Source organism: Emydura macquarii, unplaced genomic scaffold (assembly GCF_026122565.2).
Source record: "Emydura macquarii macquarii isolate MOO-44397 ecotype Brisbane River unplaced genomic scaffold, CSIRO-AGI_Emac_v2 contig_1876, whole genome shotgun sequence".
NCBI classification, from domain to species: domain Eukaryota; kingdom Metazoa; phylum Chordata; order Testudines; family Chelidae; genus Emydura; species Emydura macquarii.
The window spans coordinates 27,362,057-27,385,837 of NW_027132013.1; the positions used below are offsets into that span (position 1 = coordinate 27,362,057).

A 23,781-nucleotide genomic window follows, 5' to 3' on the forward strand; every position below is an offset into this window, starting at 1 on the left:
GGCTAAAGCCCTTTCAGGTAATGATAATTGTGAAACATACTGCATTTTACATGGACAACCTTTGGATCACAATGGACTGACTCATGGTGGCATACCAGGGCACAATACAGGCTAGTGGGAGGGCTATGGCACCCTCTACTCTGCCACCTTGGGTGCCTTGCAATGCATTGTTGTAGTAGCTCACAGCAACAAAAACAATCTTCCAGCATGCAAGCCATACCTTGAGAGTGTGTGTATATAACTGCAGCCTGCCAGATACAACGTGGCTCTCACCAGCCTAGGTTATACTGCAGGATGACCCCAACACATGCCCAGTCCCGGAACTTCCCATAGAAATGTATGTTCTGTACTGCCCACCCGTCTCCTGGGCAGTAGAGATATTAAATTTCTTATTCCTTTATTGGAATAATCTGTCAGTTTATTACCTTTATTAGTTACCCAGAAACTTTAATTTAAACACACTGGATGAGATGAAACAGTAAAACAAATGTATTAACTACAGAGAGAGATTTTAAGTGATAAGTATAAGTAATGAGGCATAAGAAGTCAGAAATGGTTACAAGAAAAATAAAGATGCTTACTATTATCTACCTAAGAAGCTATCTTAGCTGCAAAGCAAACTTTCTCACCACGTGTTTCAGCAGATTACTGAACAAACTTTCAGGTCAGAAGCACTCCCCAAGAGTCCAATGGCTGTTTTCTTTTGTCTTCACAAGTGCAGAGAATGAGGTGGGCAAGGAGAGGAAGATAGGGATGCATTGGGGTGTTTGTCCCTCCTTTTTATACCTGTTTGAATTTCTTTTGTTTTCCCTCCCTGCTTGATAACTCTGTTTATTGCTTGAATGCAATTTAAGGCAAGCCAATTGCTGCATCCACTGCCACCACTGGAGCAATGATATTCTGAGCAGTAAAGTAGTGGACAGAGCACTACGTGGATGCTCTACAAATGTCCTGCCATGGGATGTCTGCAAGGAAGGCCAATATGGTGGCATGCACCTGCATGGAGTGGGCCGTGACGCCAGAGAGGCAGAGGAACGCGAGAGAGGGCGTAGCATTCCTTAATGCAACAGTAGATCCATTTAGAGAGGTGTTGTGAGGAGAGGGAGCATCCCTGGAAGCACTCTGCAATGGCAAGCAAGAGGCTGGGAAAGGCCTGAATGGCGCAGGTGCATTGGAGATAAGAGGCCAGCACATGGTGAACTTCAAGAGAATGCAATGTGCGTGCCCTGGGAGATGTGTGTGGTTTGAGGTAGAAAACTGGAAGGTGGATAGATTGGTTGAGGTGAAATGGAGAGGCCACCTTGGGGAAAAAATTGGGATGCAGTCACAGGGAGACTTTGTCTTTGTGGAACACAGTAAAGGGCAGGTCGGCCATCATGGCTCTTAGCTCACTAACTCGACTCAGTGAGGTGATGGCCACCAAGAAGATCATCTTCATAGAGAGGTGGGTGAGAGAGCAGATCATGAGGGGTTCAAAGAGTGGCTGTGGGAAGGCAGACAGGATGAGATTGAAATCCCAAGAGGGCATGTGCCCATATTGACAGGAAGGCGTGGAGTAGGCCGCAAAGGAAGCGGGTCGTGGTTTGGAGAGTAAAGGCAAAGAAACTGTCCACAGGAGGGAGGAAGGTGCTGAGTGTTGCCAGATGGACACAGACAGAAGAGTGGGCAAGGCCTGAAAGCCTAAGATGAAAAAGGTAATCAAGGAAGATGAGAATGGAGATGGAGTCCAGAGGATAGGTCTGGCAGTATGCCCAAGTGGTAAAGCACCGCCATTTCTCTTGATAGCAGGCCTTGGTAGATGGTCATCTACTGTGCGTGAGGATGTCACGCACTGGTGTGAAGCATGCTCTGTCTACAGGTGAGCCAGGCCACATCCAAATGCCAAGCCATTAGATGGAGCAAGCTCAGGCTGGGGTGTTGCAGATGGCCGTACACCTGGGTGAGAAGATTTGTGGGGGAAGTGGAGAGGTGGAGGAGATTTGTGAACCAGTATTGGTGGGGCCAAAAAGGGGACACTAGAATGATTGTTGCTTGATCTTACCACATCTTGCGCAGGACTTATGGGAGCAAGGGGATGGGTGTGAAGGTGTAGTGGAGTTTGGTGGTCCTTGGAAAGAGAAGGAAGCCTGGCCTGAGGTCTCCTTTGGAGAAGAAGAGGGGAAATTTGTGGTGGTTGCAAAGAGGTCCCAGAGGGGTGTACCCCTCTCCCGAATGACTGAGCAGAGCGTGTGATTGGCGTAGAAGGACCTGCTGAGCACATCCACAAGGGAGTTGCTGGTGCCTGGGAGATGCATGGCATGGAGGGCGACTCCATGCCTGAGGCACCAATTCCAGGAGTGAATAGTCTCCATATAGAGGGAGGAGGACCGGGCATTGCCTTGCTTGTTGATGTACACAACTACCATCATGTTGTTGGATAGCAGTTGAAAGTGTCAGGATTTGATGAGGGGCAGGAATGCCCAACAAGCAAGGCGGGTGGCCTGCAATTTGAGGATACTGATATGCATCCGTGCCTCCCTGGATGTTCAGATGTCCTGAACTGTATGGCCCTCTAAATGGGTGCCCCACCCGATAAGTGAGGCATCCATGATGACAGTGGTGAGAAGAGTGGGAGGAGTGAATGGAATGCTGGCCAGGACTTCAGATGGATTGGTCCACTATGGAACAAGAATTTGCATGAACTAAGGAATTGACCCACACAGCCTCTGAAAGCCTCGGATGCACCATGCAAAGGTGGGTGGCAGGGGGGATAGTTGCAAACACTCTTGAAGGATAGAACTAAAATTCAGAGAGATCTTGATAAACTGGACTACAGAAACCAAATGAAATTGAACAAAGACAAATGTAAAGTGCTACACTTAGAGAAGAAAAAACAAATACACAAATACAGAATGGGGGATAACTGGCTTGGCAGCAGCACTGCTGAGAAGGAGTGGTGGTGGATCACAACCTAACATGAGTCAGCAATGCAATGCTGTTGTAAAAAAAAAAGCAAATGCAATTTTAGGTTGCATTAACAAAGACACAGCATGCAAGTCACAGGAGATGATAGTATCACTCTATTCAGTGCTGATTAGGCCTCAGCTGGAGTCCAATTTTGGTCATCAATGTATAGAAAGGATGTGGAGAAACTGGAAAGGATCTAGAGGCAAATGACAAAGATGATCAAAGGGATGGAATGCAAGGCATATGAGCAAAGGCTGAAGGAACTGGGTATGTTTAGTTTGGAATAGAGAAAATAAGTGGGGACATGATAGTGGTCTTCAAATACTTGAAAGGCTGCCATAAAAAGATGGAGAAAAGTTGTTCTCTCTTGCTACAGAGGGCAGGACAAGAGGCAATGGATTCAAACTACAGCATAGCAGATTTTGATTGAATCCCAGGAAAATTTTCCTAACTGTAAGAACAGCAGGACAATGGAACAGACAGCCTAGAGAGGTAGTAGAAGCTCCTTCACTGGAGGTTTTCAAAAGAAGGCTGGCTAGCCAGCTCTCTTGGATGGTTTAGACCCAACAAACCCTACATCTTGGCAGGGGGTTAGACTAGATGACCCTTGCAGTCCTTTCTATCCCTATGGTTCTATAATTCTATGAAAAACCAATGAACACATTGAGTACACTGTGTGAGATCCAAGCTCACTGTACCTTTGATGGTTAGAAGAAATTGAGGAGAGGTTGGGGGCCACACCTCTTTTATACCCTGGGAACCCTCCAAGACAGCTGGGAGGAAGGGTGAGAAACCCCAACAGACATTGCTTTCCAGAAGGTTCCAGAAGATTGGGGTGCAGATGCCTTAAACCCACAAACAGGAATATGCAGAGGCCACTCAGAGAAGAAAATTAAATGTCAGCCTTACTTTTAAAGCTCTCCACACTTCTTCCCTTGCCTAAATCTAGTCAGCTCTGCTATCTTCCTAGCTAAATAACTATTTCTCAAAGTTAATTGAATCCCATGTCCTCAATTCCAACTGTTTTTCTGCTATCTTGGACTCACTCCTCATATCTTCCCCTTCCTCCTGCCTCCACTTCTCTCTCCACACAGGATCTCACCAATTTCTTCCAAGAGAAAACTGACAAAGTATGATGTGAGCTTCTCTCTCCTCTTGAATCAAATTCCCTTCCTTACCTTTCTTCTCCGCACTCCCCAACTCTCTCACCCTTCTCCCTAGTTGCAATTGCAGATGTTTTTCCATCTACTTTCCTCCTCTAACCCCTTTATTTGCCTCAGTGATCACAGCTCATCATCTCCTTTGCACCCACTCTCATGGCCTCCCTTATTCTTCTCCTCAACCTCTCACTCTGGCAGGCTTTTTTCCCTCAGAATACAAACATGCTTAGTCACTCCCATCTTAAAAAAACCAAAATCCAACCTTGACCCCACATGCCTCGCCAACTAAATCTCTAAATTCACTAATCATCTACAATTATTGTCTGGTGTTCCCCTCCACCAATTCCAATCCAGAACCTCTACAATATGGCTTCCACCCCTCTTCAACTCTGATAAACCAACTCCCGCCAAAGCCTCTAATGATCTCTTCCCTAACCAAATCTCAGAACCAGTATTCTATCCTCATCTTCTTGCCATGTCATCCACCTTCAACACTACTGACCCTGCTCGTTTTCTTGAAATCTTGTCCTCTGTTGGTATCTGTGACTTTGTCCTCTTCTGGGTCTCCTCCTACCTCACTAATCACTCCTTTAATATGTCCTTTGGAAGATCTACTCACCACCCTCCCCCTTCCAACTTTCTGGAGGGGTGGTGGGGGTCCAGAGAGCTCTCTCCTTGGTCCCTTTCTTTTGTCCCTCTATATCTTATCTCTGGGTAATCTTATCCACAAACACAAATTCAATTGCCATCTCTATGTAGATGACCCACCGATCTCCCTGTATTCTCCAGACTTGTCTTCTTCTGTTCAAACTAAAAATTTGGCCTGTCTCTCTGACATTTCCTCATGGATGTCTAGCCACTAGCTCAACATGGCTAAAACAGGCTTCTTAATCTCCCCCTAAAGCCATTCCCACTATCTTCTTTCTCGATCACTGTGGACAACACAGTCATCCTGCCTGTCACTGGGGCCCATAACCCAGACATCACCTGCAACTTGAACCTCTTTTGGTCCTCACATCTAGATAATAGCTAAATCTTGCCAATTCTTGCAGCATATCTACTCTAAAATATGGCCTTCCCTATTGGTCCACAAAGCTAAACATTTGACTCCAGATTCTCATCATCTCACAACATCTTTTCTCTGGCCTTGTTAGATGCAGTCTTGCCCTGTTCAGATCCATCCATAATGCTGCTGCAAAGATAATTTCCTAGTCCATTGCTTTCATCACATCAGCCCACTCTTTGCGTTCCTTCCCTTGCTCCTCTTTCTCTGCTGCAATAAACATAAGATGCTTGTCTTCTTTTTCAACATCTTTCATGGTCTATCATCTGTCATTCAGTGTCAAGAAGTTGAGTCCTGCCTCCTATCAGCTCATATGCCAGGCTTCAACACCCACCTGTTCAATTTTCCAAACAAGGAAGCACCTTAAATACTTATTTCCACACTGCTCTTCATGCTTGGGAGGAGCGCCCCATAAACATCTCAAATCTATCTCATTACCTTACTTCAAACCCTCCTTTGCCATGACACCTACAAAAAACCATGACAATCATTTGGCCGCTGGAGTACAGAGACCACAGCCTCCCATGCTGACCAGTATCTCATTGATTGCTTGAATTCTCCCATTGGCCTGTCTGTATCCATCTGTTGTCTCTTGTTGTTTTATACTTAGATTATAAGCTTAATGGAGTGGGAACATCTTTTTGTTCTATGTTTGCATAGCACCTAGCACAACATGGTCCTGGTTCATGACTAGGGCTGCTAGGCACTATGGTAATACAAATAAATAAGTTAAATCAAGCAATTAATAATAATAAATGTTTTCTCTCATTGATCCCTATCACATCACCTTTGCTCTGCATATTCTTCACACTTTGTTACTCCTTTTGTCTTCTCTCACTCAACCCTTCATGTTTTGTACACCTACAATTACATCAACTACCTTATTTCTCACCAATAGATTTAAATGTTGTGCTATCCATACTTCCGTTCTTGCCCTTCATTCAACCTTCCTTTTGCTGTTATAATTATTTTCTATGTGTCTATAATTTAACTATTAAGTTGATTGGGTCAGGTTTTTTTAGTTTTCAACTCTTTAAATTGCCATGAAAAGTTATATAATAAATATTCACTTTTAACAGTGTTAACATGACAAACCTTCTTCAGTGCTACTTCCTGAGCATGTAGGATGGACGTTCCAGAGTGTTTGCATAAAGGAGGCATCCACCTGAATGTTTCCATTTGATATGGAGAGATGCTGTAACAAAGAGAAAGTCATACCCCAGAGAACCATTAAAAGGATTTGCTATTAAATCTATTAAGATAAAATATTCTTTTCTAAAACAGTGCTCAAAGATAACTATTTTGTTGAAAACTTTCAGTGTCTGAGAAGTCTTTATACAATTTCTTGGAATCAGACATCCGTTTCACAATGTACTGTTATCCAAATCTATTCGATATTAATAATAGTAGCAGCAGCTTTTATTTCTGCTTACAATAGGACAATTAAAAAAAAGAGAATTTCTAAGATAAACACCCTTACCAGATATCTTTCTGAGGACACACTGACCAGGATAAGATCATCACCAATTCGAACTTTTTCTCCTTCTGACCTCTGTTTAGAAGCAGGATGTATCGTCCACCAGCATGCTTCACCTACAACATACAGAGATGCTTATGCAAATTATTTAGTATATAACAAAAAAAATCATTCTAAGATAGTGTACAGATAGCTTTATAAGATATTTACATAAAATATAGTAAAGAGTTACAGTTCTTATAAGGATAATATTTGCCTTATTGTGATAGTGATATTGTCTTCCTCTCTTCTGTTCAGCACCACGTTGTTGGCTTTTTAAAGAACAAAAACAGTGGCACTGCCATACTTCTCAGTAGCTACCATCTACCAACCAATTTGTTTTAAATCTGTGCTACTCCATTAACATCAAATGAGGTGCAGATAGTAGTGATTAACACCTAGGGTTGCTGTTTCCCTTGTTTTTTGATTTTCTGACAATTCTAACGTACTATTTCCCCCCAGTATTCTGTCAGTCAAGCCTCGGTGAATCTGGTACTGTAATTGTACAACCCCTCTCCCCTCAACCTATCACCAGTCTTGCAGTTCAGAACCTGCCTCGTCTATGCTTGCTACAATCAATGAATTACTGACTCATTTTCTACATCTGTTAACTATGATCAGCCTTTCATACCTTCCCTGGCCTGTTGTCCTCCATTCCACACACCCTACTTTATTTTATCATTTCAACTGTGAGCTATATGTCCTGTAGAAAAATTAAATTATACCGTATTTAAAATAATGCCTACTACCTTATAACACTGCTATGTTACAAAAGTAGAAACTATGGACCAATTCAATGGATTCTGCTGGTAGTGCAGACCTTACCTGCACCTGAGAGCCAAGTTTAAAAATGACCACTCTAAAGCTATTTCTCTACATGCCTTGTAATGTTTTGGTTTATTTTGACACAAATAACAGTCCCATGAAAATTATATAGCTTGTCCAATGTTTTCACACCCATTAATGCCTGCTTATGCAGAGATTGTGAGCCAAGGAAAAGTGGACAGGAATTATACACAAACAGAAGAGATGGCCAAAAATCAAGCAGGCAAAGAACTGTTTTCCTATCTAAGGCAATATATTCTTAAGGGTTGTTTTGTTCCTAACATTTACACCTCACTTTAAGTCATGATTATGTCATTGCAAAGTCAGATATGAATTCTACAGAAATAATTATGGAGATTATGACATTAGATAAGAGAAGATGGACTTCAAGGAAACAAATATGCTGATAATATCTGTAATAAGAACAAAGAGAAATAAACTCAAATGATAAGAGCTATACAAATAATTGATTCCAAATACAATGTGTTTCCATAAAGTGTCAGTCAATTGTTTTTAAAGATGCAGTGGCTTGAGATTTAGTACATGAAAAGTAAAGAGCCCTCTTTTCTGCTGAGATGGATTCCACAGTACAGTTTAATAGAAAAAAAGGTATAATTTACTCTGGAAATGCAGATTTGCTTCAAAAGCACAAAGAAGTTTCAAAACACTTAACACATAAAAAGCTCTGTAAAGACTTCTTTTACTTATTTTTTTAATATGACATGTATGAAAAACCCTTTTATATATTTACAATAAGACAAATACCAAGATGAAGCTAACCTTGCAACTAGCAAGCAGATATTCATTACAAAGCCCAGAGGGCACATGGGACACCATTGAGAGTAACTCTGAAAGGGACCACAAAAATATCAGGACTGATTTTCAGAGGAGCTTATTCTCAAAAAGAAAAAAATGCACATATTCTTTAGAGCAGCATGTTAGGCAAATGGAAGCCAAACTTGTATGGTCACATTAATAATAACTATGTAACAGACTAAAACCAACTACTAACCCCTTCCTGACACAACTTTCCAGTGAGTGTACAAAGAAGTGAAGGAAAAACACCCTAAACTTCACAGGGTTCAGAGCAGAGGCCATGACGACAGTCAGCCCAGGAGGAAATGTGAAATGGGTTTATAGTATATACATTATGTACATGACTGTGTCGCTCCATTACCACACCCAAACTTTACTATTATTATTAAGGATAAAAAAATGCCACCCATCTGCAATGGGAGGGGGAGCTCAATGGGGCTGGCACTGAAATGGGGACAGCCCAGAACAAATGGAGGGAGACACTTGTGACAGGAGACAGGACAAAAGGTAGATTCTCCCCCTGGGAGTCTCTGGCACCCATTGACCAGCTGGGGGAGAGAAGTGCTGATTGTCCAACGTTCCCCAGCTCCCAGCAGCCCATCCTACCCACCAAAACTGGGAATAGGAATCTGGCTGGACAGATGCTTTATGTCTAGCCAATAGTTCATCTAGGGGATTCGGAAGGAATTTTTCTCCAATAGGCCAATTGGCAGAGGATCAGGGAGTTTTTTGCCTTCCTCACAGCATCTTCAAGCCACAGTGGGTTATGTAGAAATGCACTTAGTACCTAACTGAGGTACTGGGGTGGAACTGTTTATTTGTCACACCCTGCAGCCAATTTCCAGTGTGATGAAGAGAATAAAGTGAAGGGTTCCTAGAGGTAAAAGACCTGGGATTTTTGGTGATGGGCTTTGGGCTCATGGGATAGTGTCAGACTCTGTGGCCCTTACAGGCTGAGTACAGACCCTTTGATCCTCATGGGCTGAGGTCCCCATCTTTCTGCACCCTGTGTCCCCCTTACAGGGAGGAGGGTGCTAGGACTCAGAGAGAGCTGAGTCCCGGGGAGTAGTCTGAGGAGATCCTACCACGTGCTATGAGTTATATGGTAAGGAGCCCTGTAACACTTGTGCTAATCACGGTGTGACAGGGTGTATATGGCTCTTTTGTGGCCCCCTGCTAGAGGCCTGGCAGTCCTACTAAACACTTCCCCACTCAGGAAGCAGCTGCAGAGGTGGGTCTGCCTAGAGAGGCCTTGTGGAAGCAGCCAATCAGAGCCCAACAGGCTCATATAAAAGGAGCTGCAGGGCCTGAGCAGGTCAGTTCCTGGCTGGAGCCAGAGGAGCAAGGAAGGGAGCTCTGTGCTGGCCACAGCAGCAGGATGGTCTGCATTTGCTAAATGTAGAAGTGAGAGGACTAAAGAGCTCTAGTCCTAAGGTAATGGATGGAGGTGAAGAGGCCTGGGGAAGGTAGCAGCAACCATTTAAAGGAAGCAGTATGTGATTTCTGTTTATAGGGGTCCCTGGGTTGGGACCCAGAGTAGTGGGCAGACCTGGGTTCCCCCACTGACCAGTAGCAAAGTGGCCTAAGCCCTGAAAAGGGGACAAGACTGCTGTAGAAGCATGAGAGAAGGGCTGGATTTAAAGGGCCCAGAGATGGGGTTGAAGACCCTAGTGAGGGCAGACATTTAGTTACACTCTTTGCTACCCTGGAGGAGGTCCATTTTTGACTGTGTATCTTTACTGGAGGGCTGAGCTACTGAAGATCTGCCAAGCGAGGTCAACAAGCTACCTGGGGTGCCAGGTGCAAGAAAAGGCCTGCAGTAACAGAAGCTCTGAACTGCCCCCCTCCCCACTGGAACCAATTAAATGCCTGGTATAGGAGACTATGGGTGATGGGTATAAAGTGTCCCTCCTCTGTGTTAAATTTAAATAAAATATCAAGTAGGGTCATGCAGGGATCAATTTTGGGTCTGATTCTGTTCAATATTTTCATCAATAACTTAAATAATGGCTTAGAGAGTATACTTGTAAAGATTGCAGACAATACCAAGCTTGGGGGGGGGGGGGGAATGGGGCTTTGAAAGTCCTTTAGAGGACAGGATGAAAATTCAAAATGATCTGGAGAAATGGTCAAAAAATAAATAGGATGAAATTCAATAAGGACAAATGCAAAGTACTCCTCTTAGGAAGGAACAATCAATAGCACACATACAAAATGGGAAATGACTGCCTTGAAAGAAATACTGCAGAGAGGGGGGGTAAATCACAAACTAAATATGAGTCAACAGTGTAACACTGTTGCAAAAAAAAAAAAAGCCAAACATCATTCTGGTATGTATTAGCAGGAGTGTTGTAAGCAAGACACAAGTAGTAATTTTTCTGCTCTACTATGCACTGATTAGGCCTCAAGTGCAGTATTGTGTCCAGTTCTGGACGCCACATTTCAGGAACGATGTGCACAAATTGGGGAGTCCAGAGAAGAGCAAAAAAAATGATTAAAGGTCTAGAAAACATGACCTATGAGAAAAGATTGAAAAAACTGGGTTTGTTTAGTCTGGAGAAGAGAAGATTGAGGTGGGACATGATAACAGTTTTCAAGTACATAAAAGGTTGTTACAAGAAGGAGGGAGAAAACTGTTGTCCTTAACCTCTGAGGATAGGACATGCTGCAATGGGCTTAAATTGCAGCAAGGGCGGGTTAGGTTGGACATTAGGAAAAACTTCCTAATGGTCAGGGTAGCTAAGCACTGGAATATATTGCCTAGGAAGGTTGTGGAATCCTCATTATTAGAGATCTTTAAGAGCAGGTTAAACAAACACCTGTCAGGGTTGGTCTAGTTAATACTTAGTCCTGCCTTGAGTGTGGGGACTGGACTAGAAAACCTCTTGAGGTCCCTTCCAGTTCCATGATTCTATGAAAAGTTGAGGCCTGCCACCAGGGCCGTTTTAAGACCTTCGTAGGCCCTAGGCACACTTGCCTTCATAGGCCCCCCCCAACCAAAATAACTAATTTGATTTTAAGCTATTAATAAATAGTTTTTTAAATAAAAATAAAAAAATTATATATAAATATTTTTTGTAGGCCCTGAAAGTTTTGTAGGCCCTAGGCATTATGCCTATTGTGCCTAATGAATAATACGGCCCTGCCTGCCACTTAATTCCAGGCATGCGTCTGTCATAAGAACATAGAAACAGCCATACTGGGTCAGATAATGGTCCATCTAGCCTAGTATCCTGTCTTCCAACAATGGCCAATGTCAAGTGCCTGGCAAACAGAGGTTAGGGACATGCAGAGCATGGTTTTTCATCCCTGCCTATCCTGGCTAGTAGTTATCCTCTATGAACTTACCTAGTTCTTTTTTGAAGCCTGTTATAGCCTTGGCCTTCACAACATCCTCTGGCAAAGAGTGCCACAGGTTGACTATGCGTTGTGTGAAGAAATACTTCCTTTTGTTCGTTTTTAAACCTGCTGCCTATTTAATTTGGTGACCCCTAGTTCTGGTGTTATGAGGAGTAAGTAACACTTTCTTATTTACTTTCTCCACACCAGGCATGATTTTATAGACCTCTATTATATTCCTCCTCAGTCGTCTCCTTCCCAAGCTGAAAAGCCCCAGTCTCCTCATGTGGGAGCTGTTCCACACCCCTAATCATTTTAGTTGCCCTCTTCTGTACCTTTTCTAAATCCAATAGATCTTTTTTGAGATGGGGTGACCAGATCTGCACGCAGTATCCACAGTGTGGGTGTACCATGGATTTATGAAGAGGCAATAGGATATTTTCTGTCTTATTATCTATCTCTTTCCTAATGTCGTCATTTTGCTGCTGTGTTCACATCAATAAAACACAGGCTGCTGTTGATGGAACTGATGCTTTCTCTACTTATGTCCTTTCCTTGTTGAGACATTGACATGAAGGCCCGATTTTACTCTATATACCAGCTTCATAACTGTGGATGGCAGCTGCAGGACTAGCTGCAACTTCCTGATTCAAAGCTGTCCAGCCCTGGCACAAGTTAGGGCTGCCCATAGGCCTGCTTTTTGGTTGTACGGCTGGCAGCTGTAGCCGGTTTGTATTTTCTTCTTTTAAAATAGCAATTTGTTATTTTAGCTCTTTGAGAACTTGGAAGTGAGTTCAAAGAAGTGGGGGCTATTTAGTTTCTATCACTGTTGTTGGCACTATTCCCTGAACTCTAGTACTTAGACTGTCAAGTTTCCATGTTGATTCTGGTAAAGATGAAACTCGGGGAAAAAAATACAATGCCAAAAATCCTCTAATTAACACAATTTAGACAAAAGGAAGCTAATTTAAATGAAGATGTAGGTCTTGAAGAGATTAATTAGGATAGGGTTTTTTCTAAGATTTGAGAACAAATAGGTTATTTTTATGTCTGTTTTTAATATTAAAGTTCAAAGCCCAAAACCTTTTGATCTCTATTTTTAAAACTAAAATTGGTTTCTCTTGATTGTTTTTCTCTGGTGTTGTTTTAATGGACTTCAGTGGCAAGGGGTTACACTTCCCTCTTCCCCTTTTAATTTTTTTTTTTTTAAATGGATGAGATTTGTATAACTTTTGCTTGTTTTTGTTTGCCACAATTACATTATTGTAATTTTATCTGAAGGATGAATTAATAATCAGTAAAACTTTTATTTTATCATTAAATTAAATATGCTAAAATGGGATTAGAAAATAAGTGAATAAAACTGTATTAATTAATGATAATAGAAAATTTGATAGTTCATATTTGCCAGTGTTTTTGAATTTAGGGTAACACTGGCCACTGCTCATGCAATGTTTCATGGATTTTCCCCCTGCCCAGCGTGCTAACCCTACTGAAAGTCAGTCTTAATATTTCTTAATGAATAAATAATGGCAGGTTCACAAATTTGTAATGCTCATAATGTACATAACTTTCCTAAAAGCATTCTTAAGACTAATACAACTGGCAAATTTTTCTCACGGAATAACTCAGAATATTGGCATACCTGCTGCATTTTCTCGTAACCCCACATCAAATGCAAGTTTATCTGTTTGGGATCTTGATGTTGACAAACACGTCAAATACTGCAAAACATGTTCAAGTTATTAAACACCAAAATCAGCAGAATCATTTCAGGCATACATCTCTAGTCAATGCTGCTCATAGATTCACATAGCCCAACCTTACCATTAATCTGAATTTAAATTTCCCATTGACTTCAATGAGAGTTCAAAACTAGCTTCTTGCAAGAATTTCTCCATATAAAATAATGCTCCCCCTTCTAAGTATAAAGGTACACACAAGAGCTGCGATTTTGAGACAAGCATAAGCAGGTTTCCCATGACTGCACTACTCCTGTGGCAGACATATCAAGCAGATCTGAAAGCAACAATAACTCCTCACTTTATGCACTGGCACATGCTCAGACTATGAAACCATTCAGAATGGGTGGGAGGTCAAAAGCTATTGTTGTGACTTCCACTTCAGGGGGAAGAAGGGAAGATGCTTCAAACACATCTCTCCTTCTGTCTGCACATTATTTCCACTATTTGATAAGTTCTTGTCTCTGTTCTTTCTCCTCCAATGGAACAATGTGATCCAGAGAGAAGAAAAGCTAAAGCTTCCTAGCTGATAAGATGCCATAACAAATGACAACAAAAAACAAAATTCATAAAAAAGTGCCTCAAAATATTGTCAAAGCATATTTGTGGATGTGCACTGTGGAAATACTGGGGAAGTTGGGGGTGAGGGAGACCCTACTATATAAAATACCCAAGAGAAACTATAACTTAGTACAGACAGGGCATAAACTTACTGCTATTCCTAGCAGCAGCAACTTGATATTGGCATCCATTTGCATGCAACATTTCACTGAATTGCTAAGCATACTGATCCCATCTGCAGAAAATGGAGGCTTGCAAATACATCTCAGACTGCAATGGTCTAAAATAATGCATTATTACTTAGGGCCATCTTCTACCCTCGATGCTGCCATGTATGTAGTAGTGCACAGCTGCACAATTTTAATAAGGTACCCATACCTTTTGCCTCTCTGATGGTTGTTCCTAGCCATACCTACTGCTGACTACTACAGCCATTTTTGTCCTATGACTGGATGGCATGCTGCACACCAACCTGCACTGTGCACATGTATAGTGTGGTGTGTTTTTTTAGTTTTTCGCAGATCTTCGTCCTTTCCACACATTTGTACCACAAAGGGTGAACATATGGGCCTGACATTCTCTTCTGATTAACAGCTTCAGTCCTAAAATATTTTAAATCCTATGCAAAGCATGCCATTTTAGTAACTCCTAGACATTGAGGTTATGCCACTGTTAATGCTGTATGATACTAATTTTACAGTTTCTCTTTCCATATTAATTTCCATAATGCTGCAATGAATAAACAATCAATTTCTTTTAACTCCTTACTTTAGTTACATCATGCTCAGTATATACTAGTCACTTTTGGGTGCCTACCTTGATACACCTTAAAGGTCCCTTATTTTCAAAGTGTGGGTGATCAGTACTTTGAGGCACCCAAAATTATTGGTCACTGCTGAAGATATTGGCCTCAATGTTCTTGCGCAAAGAGGAAATACTAAACGATTATGTTCCTTCATATACGTTTATTACTTGATCTAAAGTGTTTATTACAACTTGAGGTTATCATCAGTTATGGAGAACACATTATTTTACTGTATATGTAACATGCTTTTCCAATTGTAAGTGCACTCTGTTATGGAAGTTAATAAGCCACTAACCATTCTACTGAATGAATGTCGAAGTAGTATAGCATGGCCATACAGCAGGGTTCTGTGACCACCTCCTTGAGCTGCCTATAGAAATGACAGAAAATGTTAATATTTGATAGCAATGCAAGGATTGAAAACAGACACAATCACCTGAAGTCACCAATAATTTAAGTATCATACACAGATACTCAAATCGGATTACGAACACATAGTGCACATTCGCAACAAAGGTTTGTACAGTCACAATGATGAAGTAGTTACAACTGTTTTTATTGTGCAAAAATAATATATTTGACCGGATTATTATGACCCAATTATCACTTTAGTGAGTAAAGGAAAAAACCAAGGAGTTTTCCACAAATGATATGTTCTGAAATGACATGGGAAAAGGCATTTCTTACCTTCCTTATAAACTTCTCAGAAGCATTCAGAATAAAAAAAAATATATAATTAAAGTCTTAAAAACGACTATCCACACATTTTTTATAAACATTTTTCTTATGTACCCACATACTAAACTAAATAATCAATGTTCAGTGAGATCCCATGTTGCTAATAAGAATAAGCATTTGCTAAAATTAGTCTAAGTTTACCATAAATTTTATCACTTGTGATAAATGTTTAAAGGCCATTTCATTTTAACTAAATATCATATATTGGAGAGTTGTTGAGACATGCATAATTATCAACCCCAAACATTAAAAAACATGCATCAGATCCCCCCAAAAAATTATGATTGACTTTAAAATAATGAGATTTTTAAAATAATACGTTTTGGGTTTTTTTTATTTGGGCTTCTTGAAATTGGATCATTTACAATTCTCACGTTCAAGACTTTCTTCGCAATAAGGAGGGCTTGACATTTCATTTTTTTAAATGAAAGCCAGATTCCCGAATGAGGCTTTAGGAAAGGCACCAAACATCATAACAGTTGGCAACAGTGTGACAATAACAAGCTTTACAGGACTTCCAATCTGTTTTGCTCTCTCAACTCTCTTTCATTTACACACATGCAGACACACTTATTTTTTTTTATTGAAGAGTTCATCAAAAATTAAAATCTGCCCTAAGAATTAGGGCTAATTTTTGATGCATTCTGGCATTTCCAATTGAAGGTTAAAAAGCAGAATTTGACCTAACTGTTACATATGCATCTTCTGTAGACATATATTTGGTAAAATTTTATGCTGAGAGTTTGAACATTTCACTGTGGCTTATTTTCCACTTAAGATATGTCTACACTGATGGCGGCAAATTTGCTGCCATCAGATCAATCTATCTGGATTGATTAAAGTGAAGACCCGCTCAGTCAATCTGGAAGTCGCTCTATTAAAACCACCTCCAAAAAAAGCATAGCGCTGCATCGATAGGTGCGCATTTCCCGTCGGCTCAGCACAGTGGAGATGGTTCGCTAAACTGAAGTTACAAAGTTGACAGGAGTTACGCAAGCTATGCAGAGTAGCTTGCGTAACTCATGTCAGCTGCCCCCAAATTTTCGCCAGCAGTATAAAACAGGCCTTAGACTTTTAGGCCTCGTGCTCACTTTGTTCAGGGTCCATTCAAATAACCTTTAATACACACAAACAAGGAGGCTCTTGAAAACATAATGGTAGAACAAGGCTCTTATCTAGTATATTTTATATCTTTCTCAAAAGTGAATTCTCTTAAGGCCAAATGTTACCATTGGACATGTGTAGTGGAGAGTGCAGGACCAAAGGAGCAGGGTGGTTCCATGAGCTAAAATAGCATCCATGGGCAAAATTTGTCACTAAATAAATTAGAAAGTTCATTGATTAGTTTACTTTAAGTTTACATTTCATTTGTAAAAAAAAAAAAAAAAAAAAAAAACACTAGCTCTAAAGATGCCAAGCTGAAGAAACTCCTTGAAACTTTGTAGCTGGACTCCCAGGCTAATGTTGATTCAGAACACTAAAGCAGAAATCATGTTTGTCCAACAGACACATACTAAAAAGCCAAAAGCAATGAAGTTGTGGGTGATTCCTTTATTGTAATAGCAATAAAATAAGGATGAGCATAGTTCTAATTTTCTTGCTCCAGTAACAAGTCTCAAGGAGAAGTGTGCTAGAAAACCAGCAAAAATAATCTGCATATAAGGGAAACCCTGTCCTGCTTAATTAAAGGGTTTTTCTCCTTATTGTATGTATACCATTTCTTTTATTTTTTTTATTTTCATGGAAATGAAGAGGAAAATGTTTGATGTGTGTGTTTTTCTTTCTTCTTTTAAACTATCAATGAATAAAAACATTTCCAAATCACATTAGACTCTTTTTAAAAAAAGTGTGCAGTTCCCTTTTAGCCTCAAAGTTTAATTTTGAAATGTCAGAGTCAACATCCTGCAGTCAGTTTAAGTTATATTGATCCATGCTCCAGGAACTATTATAGTACAGTGGTCAAAAAGGTTGGCAGTTACCTTAGGCAATCAGTTACTGCTGCAGATCCATGTCATAAATGCAATCTGCAGTCTGCTGATGTTAGTGTAGGACAAGGAACCTTTCTTAACTAATGGAAAAGTAACTGCTTAAAAAACCCAACCCCAAAAACACTAGAGTCTTGGAAAAGTCTACCAAAGTTTGTTTTTAAAACATGAATAATAATTATTGGATGGAGCAAGATATTACTGAGGGGGGAAAAAACCCACTCACAAAAAATCGTTAATGAATTTTCCTTGCCAAAGCCACAAATGCAGCTGGCTATCCTAGGCTGGAGTAAGGGCCATAGCTCATTGGCATGAGCTTTTCACAGAAGCTGCTTAATAATCTAAAGAAAAATGATACAGCAGCCTACACAATTAATTTGCTGTTATTACTACTTATTAGTCCAGCTGTGTAACATTTTGTAGCTTATGCTAAGTCATTTTATGAGTAGGGCCCTACCAAATTAATGGCCATGAAAAACACATCACAGATCGGGAAATTTGATATACCTCATGAAATCTGGTGCCCAGCCAGGGACTCCTACCCTAAGCAAGGCTGCAGCTGCTAGTCCCAGTCAGGGATGGCAAGTGACTAGACTTTCTCTTCCCCTGCAGCGGCTGCTCCCTGGATGGATCAGACCCACCTCTGGGAACCTCCCTAGGCTGAAGGAAACTCTATGGGGGGAGGCTGCAGCTCTAGCTGTCCTCCTCCTCCCCCCACTCTCTGTGTGAGCAGGAAACTGCCATAAAAAATGGACATATGGTTACACCACCACTCCCCTTGCAACCTGAAACCCTCATTTGTGCTGTTGCTGGTGGTGGCTTTGGTTTAGAACTGGTACTCGGCCAGCAGCCTTCCTCTTTGGCTGCCCAGCTCTGAAGGCAGGGCAGAAGTAAGGGTGACAATCCCATGACTCCCCTACAGTAGTCTTGCAACACCCCCCAACCCCCACTACCCTGACCGCCTTTTGGGTTGGGAACCCCCGGTCACACCATCATGAAACCTAATGGAACTGGATTGCTGGCATGTAAAATTAAAAAAGGTCATAGAACAGATTTTAAACTAAGAGCTGGTGGAAAGCCAACAGGTGCAGAGGAACACGTGGTTTGACAGAGACATCCCTTGGTGGAATGAGGATAATCAGTGGGACATAGTAATACCAGGGTACAAAATATATTGAAAGGACAGAATAAGTTGTACTGCTGGGAGAGTAGCACTATATGTGAAAGAAAGCATAGAGTCAAATGAAATAAAAATCTTAAATGAACCAAACTGTGCCATAGAGTCTCTATGAATAGTAATTCCATGCTTAGGTAATAAGAATATAGCAGAAGGGATATACTATTGACCACCTGACGAGGATTCTGATAGCAACTGTGAAATGCTCAGGGAGATTACAAAGGCTATAAAAACAAAAAAACTCAATAATAATGGGGTATTTCAACTATCCCCAGATTGATAAGGAACATGTTCCTTCAAAACATGATGCAGAGATAAAGTTTCTTGACACCTTAAATGACTGCTTCTTGGAGCAACTAGACCTGGTACCCACAAGAGGAGAGGCGATTCTTGATTTAGTCCTAAGTGGAGCACAGGATCTGGTCTGAGAGGTGAATATAGCTGAACTGCTTGGTAATAGTGACCATAACATAATGAAATTTAACATCCCTGTGGCAGCCCACCATGGTAGCATTTAATTTCAGAAAGGAAAATGAAACCAAAATGAGGAAGTTAGTTAAACAGAAATTAAAAAGTAGAGTGCAAAAAGTGAAATCCCTGAAAGCTGCATGGAAACTCTTTAAAGACACCATAGTAGAGGATCAATTTAAATGTATACCCCAAATTAAAAAACATAGTAAGAGGAGCAAAAAAAGTGCCATTGTGGCTAAACAACAAGAAAAAGAAGCAGTTAGAGGTAAAAAAGCATCCTTTAAAAAGTGGAAGTTAAATTCTATTGAGGAAAATAGTAAGGAGCATAAACTCTGGCAAGTGATGTGTAAACACATAATTAGGAAGGCCAAAAAAGAATTTGAAGAACAGCTAAGCAAAGACTCAAAAAGTAACAGCAAAAATATGTTTTAAGTACATCTCAAGCAGGAAGTCTGCTAAACAACCAGCAGGGCCACTGGACAATTGAGATGCTACAGGCACACTCAGGGAAGATAAGACTATTGCAGATAAACTAAATGAATTCTTTACATCAGTCTTCAGGGCTGAGGATGTGAGGGAGATTCCCCAAACCTGAGCCATTCATTTTAGGTAACAAATCTGAGGAACTGTCCCAGACTGAGGCATCATTAGAGGTGGTTTTGGAACAAATTGATTAATTAAACAGTAGTAAGTCACCAGGACCAGATGGTATTCACCCAAGAGTTTTGAAGGAATTCAAATGTGAAATTGAAGAACTACTAACTGTGGTATGTAACCTATCATTTAAATTAGCTTCTGTACCAAATGACTGGAGGATAGCTAATGTGATGCCAATTTTTAAAAGAGGCTCCACAGGTGATTCCAATAATTACAGGCTGGTAAGCCTAACTTCAGTATCAGGCAAAGTGGTTGAAACTATAGTAAAGAACAGAATTATCAGATACATAGACAAATACAATTTGTTCGGGAAGTGTCAACATGTTTTTTGTAAAAGGAAATTATACCTCACCAATCTGGGTCAACAAGTATGTGGATAAGGGTGATCCAGTGGATATAGTGTACTTAGATTTTCAGAAAGCCTTTGACAAGGTCCCTCACCAAAGGCTCTTAAGCAAAGTAGGTGGTCATGGGATAAGAGGGAAGGTCTTTTTCTAGATCAGTAACTGGTTAAAAGATAAGAAACAAAAGATAGGAATAAATGGTCAGTTTTCAGAATGGAGAGAGGTAAATAAGTAGTGAGGTCCCGCAGGGGTCTGAACTGGGCCTAGTACTGTTCAACATATTCATAAATTATTTGGAAAAAGAGGTAAACAGTAAAGTTGCAAAATTGGCAGATGATACAAAACTACTAAATATAATTAAGTCCAAAACAGACTGCAGAGTTACAAAGCGATCTCACAAAACTGGATGACTGGGCAACAAAATGGCAGATGAAATGCAATGTTGATAAATGGAAAATAATATACATTAGAAAACATATTCCCACCTATACATATAAAATGATGGGGTATAAATTAGTTGTTATCACTCAAGAAAGATCTTGGAGTCATTGTGTATAGTTCTCTGAAAACATCCACTCGGTGTGCAGCGGCTGTCAAAAAAGCTAACAGAATCATTAGGAAAGGGATAGATAAGACAGAAAATATCATATTGCCTCTTTATAAATCCATGGTACGCCCACATCTTGAATACAGCGTGCAAATCTGGTCATCTCATCTCAAAAAAGATATATTGGAATTGGAAAAAGAACAGAAAAGAACAACAAAAGTGATTAGGGATTTGGAAAAGCTTCCAGCTGAGGAGAGATTAATAAAACTGGGACTTTTCAGTTTGAAAGAGAGACACTTAAGGGGATATATGATAGAGGTCTACAAAATCATGACTGGTGTGGAAGAAGTAAATGAGGAAGTGTTATTTACTCCTTGTCATAACACAAGAACTAGGGGTCACCAAATGAAATTAATAGGCAGCAGGTTTAAAACAAACAAAAGAAAGTATTTCTTCACAGAATGCACAGTCAACCTGTGGAACTCCTTGCCAGAGGATGTTGTGAAGGCCAAGACTATAAAAGGGTTCAAAAAAGAACTAGATAAATTCATAGAGGATAGGTCCATCAACGGCCATTAGCTAAGATAGGCAGGGATTGTTGTTTGCCAGAGGCTGGAAATGGCTGATGGGATGGATCACTTAATGATTACCTGTTCTACTTATTCCCTCTGAAGCACCTGGCATTGGCCACTGTCAGAAGATAGGATACTGGGCTAGATGGATCATTGGTCTGACCCAGTATGGCTGGTTTTACGTAAAAGATAAAACAGGGTCACAAGAAAATATTCATCTCTTCGTTGTTTGGACTCTTGCAAGGGCTGGAGCTAAGAAACAAAAAAGCAGAGGTCCCCAGGGTCAACCGTCAGGTTAAGACCTAAAAAGACATTCATTGGTGACAGATTACATCTGTCAACTTTTAGAACAAGAGGCTGAACTCACTTATGCATATATGTTGTCAGTTTCAACCAAGAAATAACTCATTCCTTTTTCCTAGTTAATAAACCTTTAGTTAGTTTATTATGGATTGGGTACAGATGTTGTCTTTGGTGTACAAAATTAATCTAAGGTACAAATTAATCTGGGGTAAATGACTGGTCTCTTGGGACTGAAAGCAATCTGAATATTTTGTGACTTTTTTTTTGGTGCAAGTACTATCACTAAGTCTAGCTTGCTTGGGTGGCAAAATAGACTGGAGAGCCAAAGAGGACTGTCTGTGACTCCATGGTAAGATCCATGAGTTCACATTTGTTATTGGATTAGTGAAATCTAATTACAGAACATACCATCGGTTTGGAGTGTCTGCCATGCTTTTTGACAGTCTGCCTTGATGTTGGTACACTCGGTCACGAGCTACTCAAGACAGCATGATTGGGGGGGGGAGGGGGAGCATTAATATGTGGTGAGGGTGAGGTGCAATGTTCAGAAGGAAAGAAGGTCCAAAAACACAAGGCACAACATATGACACTGTCACTCCTATATGTCCAACCAGCAGAGCATGAAATTCACAGGCTTATGGGTTGAACACGAAGTGTGCCTTCAGAGTTCTCTTCCTGGATACAGCTATTTGAGAGCATGCACCTATATGCAGTCCACAGCATTACCAACCTCAAACATTCAAATATTAAGGATCAGCCCCCCCAAATCATAATATTGTCTTAAAAGTAACGAGATTTTTAAAAGTAGAACAGTTAAAGTGTTTAGGTCATTAGTCTTCTGCCATAGCATGTATGGTTCACATTCTCAAGCTTTTCTTTACAAACATGATGGCTCTAATCATAATTTTAAATAAACAAATGCAGAAATTCTCACAATCACATGTATCCAGGAGTTGGGGCTTTAAGAAAAGCACCAAATATCACAAGATTTGTAATGAAATTGTGAGAGTTGACAAGCTGAACTCATGCCCTGAATGTGTTTGAATAGTTGTTTGTGTTAGATTAAAATACTGCTAACATGACTAAAAGTGTTCATAAATAAAAGAAAAGCTTATGGTCAGTCACTAGCATTTTAAGAAAATAATACTAGCAGTGATTTCTTGTATTTCTACCTTTCATCTTAGGAGCTGAAAGCACTTCACAAACATTAATTACCATTTGTAAAGATGCCAGACTTCTTACAGACACAGAAAATAGTAACAAACCTGCCATTAGGGGTCTTACACTCTAATGTAAAGTGATTATATTGAAAGTCAGCCTTTCCTACACTTACTGGAGAGTGACACAGAAATACCAGTTTCCACCTTTACTAAGAATAGAAAATAACTATGGTAAATGGCAATTTTTTTTAATGGCAACCACTACAGACATAACACATGGGATAACAATTAGTAAGAATGGGAGAAGAATATTGATAGGGTAGACATATAAAGTAAGAACATAGTATGGAAGTTTATTGTGATGCATTCATCTCAACTTGTTTTTGTTTTTACTAAGTTAAAAAGAAAGGGGATAACATTAAGACTAACCAAAAATATAGCTATTGAGGAGGAATTTGAAGGAGGTAAGAGAGGTCATATGATGAACAGGTATAATTAAACCTAACAGCATCCATGTGCAGTAGGCAAACTTTATATAATGATAATAAGGGTTTTCTTTGGACTTGAGTCCAATGGTTTATATTTAATTAAAGTCCCTTTAATTTAGCACGGTTTTTAACTCATTCTCAACTGATCAGAGAACCAATATTGTACATTACATTTTTTTAACTCAAGAGTACTAATAACTACAAAATTATATATTTCACTAAAGTATAAACAGCAGGTTTCATGAGTCAGAATTCCAAAATTTGATAGCAATTATAGTACATTCATTACAATAAAATGAAGACAAATTCAGCCTTTATTATGATTTTTACACCACCACGTACGTGCACAGTCCTTGCCCTAAATCATGCGTGGTCTAAATAAAACATGACACCATGAATGAAAAACAGAAAGAGGCTGAGGATGATAGGAAGGATGAACTTACAACAGGAAGGGATGATGAAATGAGCTATTGTATACAGATGTCATGGTATTCCACTTTCCTTTTTCAAGATGTGTAGGTAGTTTTGAGATGCTGTGACTCATATGCTGGTGTAACAAATGTGTC

The 23,781-nt window shown here is 40.2% G+C and overlaps 1 protein-coding gene across 3 annotated transcripts in view; it reads right to left on the reverse strand.

Moving 5' to 3' along the window:
- Positions 1-23,781, reverse strand: part of RYR3 (ryanodine receptor 3) — a 477,864-nt gene that overhangs the window by 343,055 nt on the left and 111,028 nt on the right. For all 3 annotated transcript variants that reach the window (XM_067558027.1, XM_067558029.1, XM_067558028.1), the window contains 4 exons: positions 15,069-15,143; positions 13,311-13,389; positions 6,650-6,762; positions 6,265-6,364 (listed from right to left, as the gene is read on the reverse strand). In XM_067558027.1, the coding sequence (XP_067414128.1) occupies positions 6,265-6,364; positions 6,650-6,762; positions 13,311-13,389; positions 15,069-15,143 (367 nt within the window). The remainder of the gene's footprint in view (positions 1-6,264; positions 6,365-6,649; positions 6,763-13,310; positions 13,390-15,068; positions 15,144-23,781) is intronic.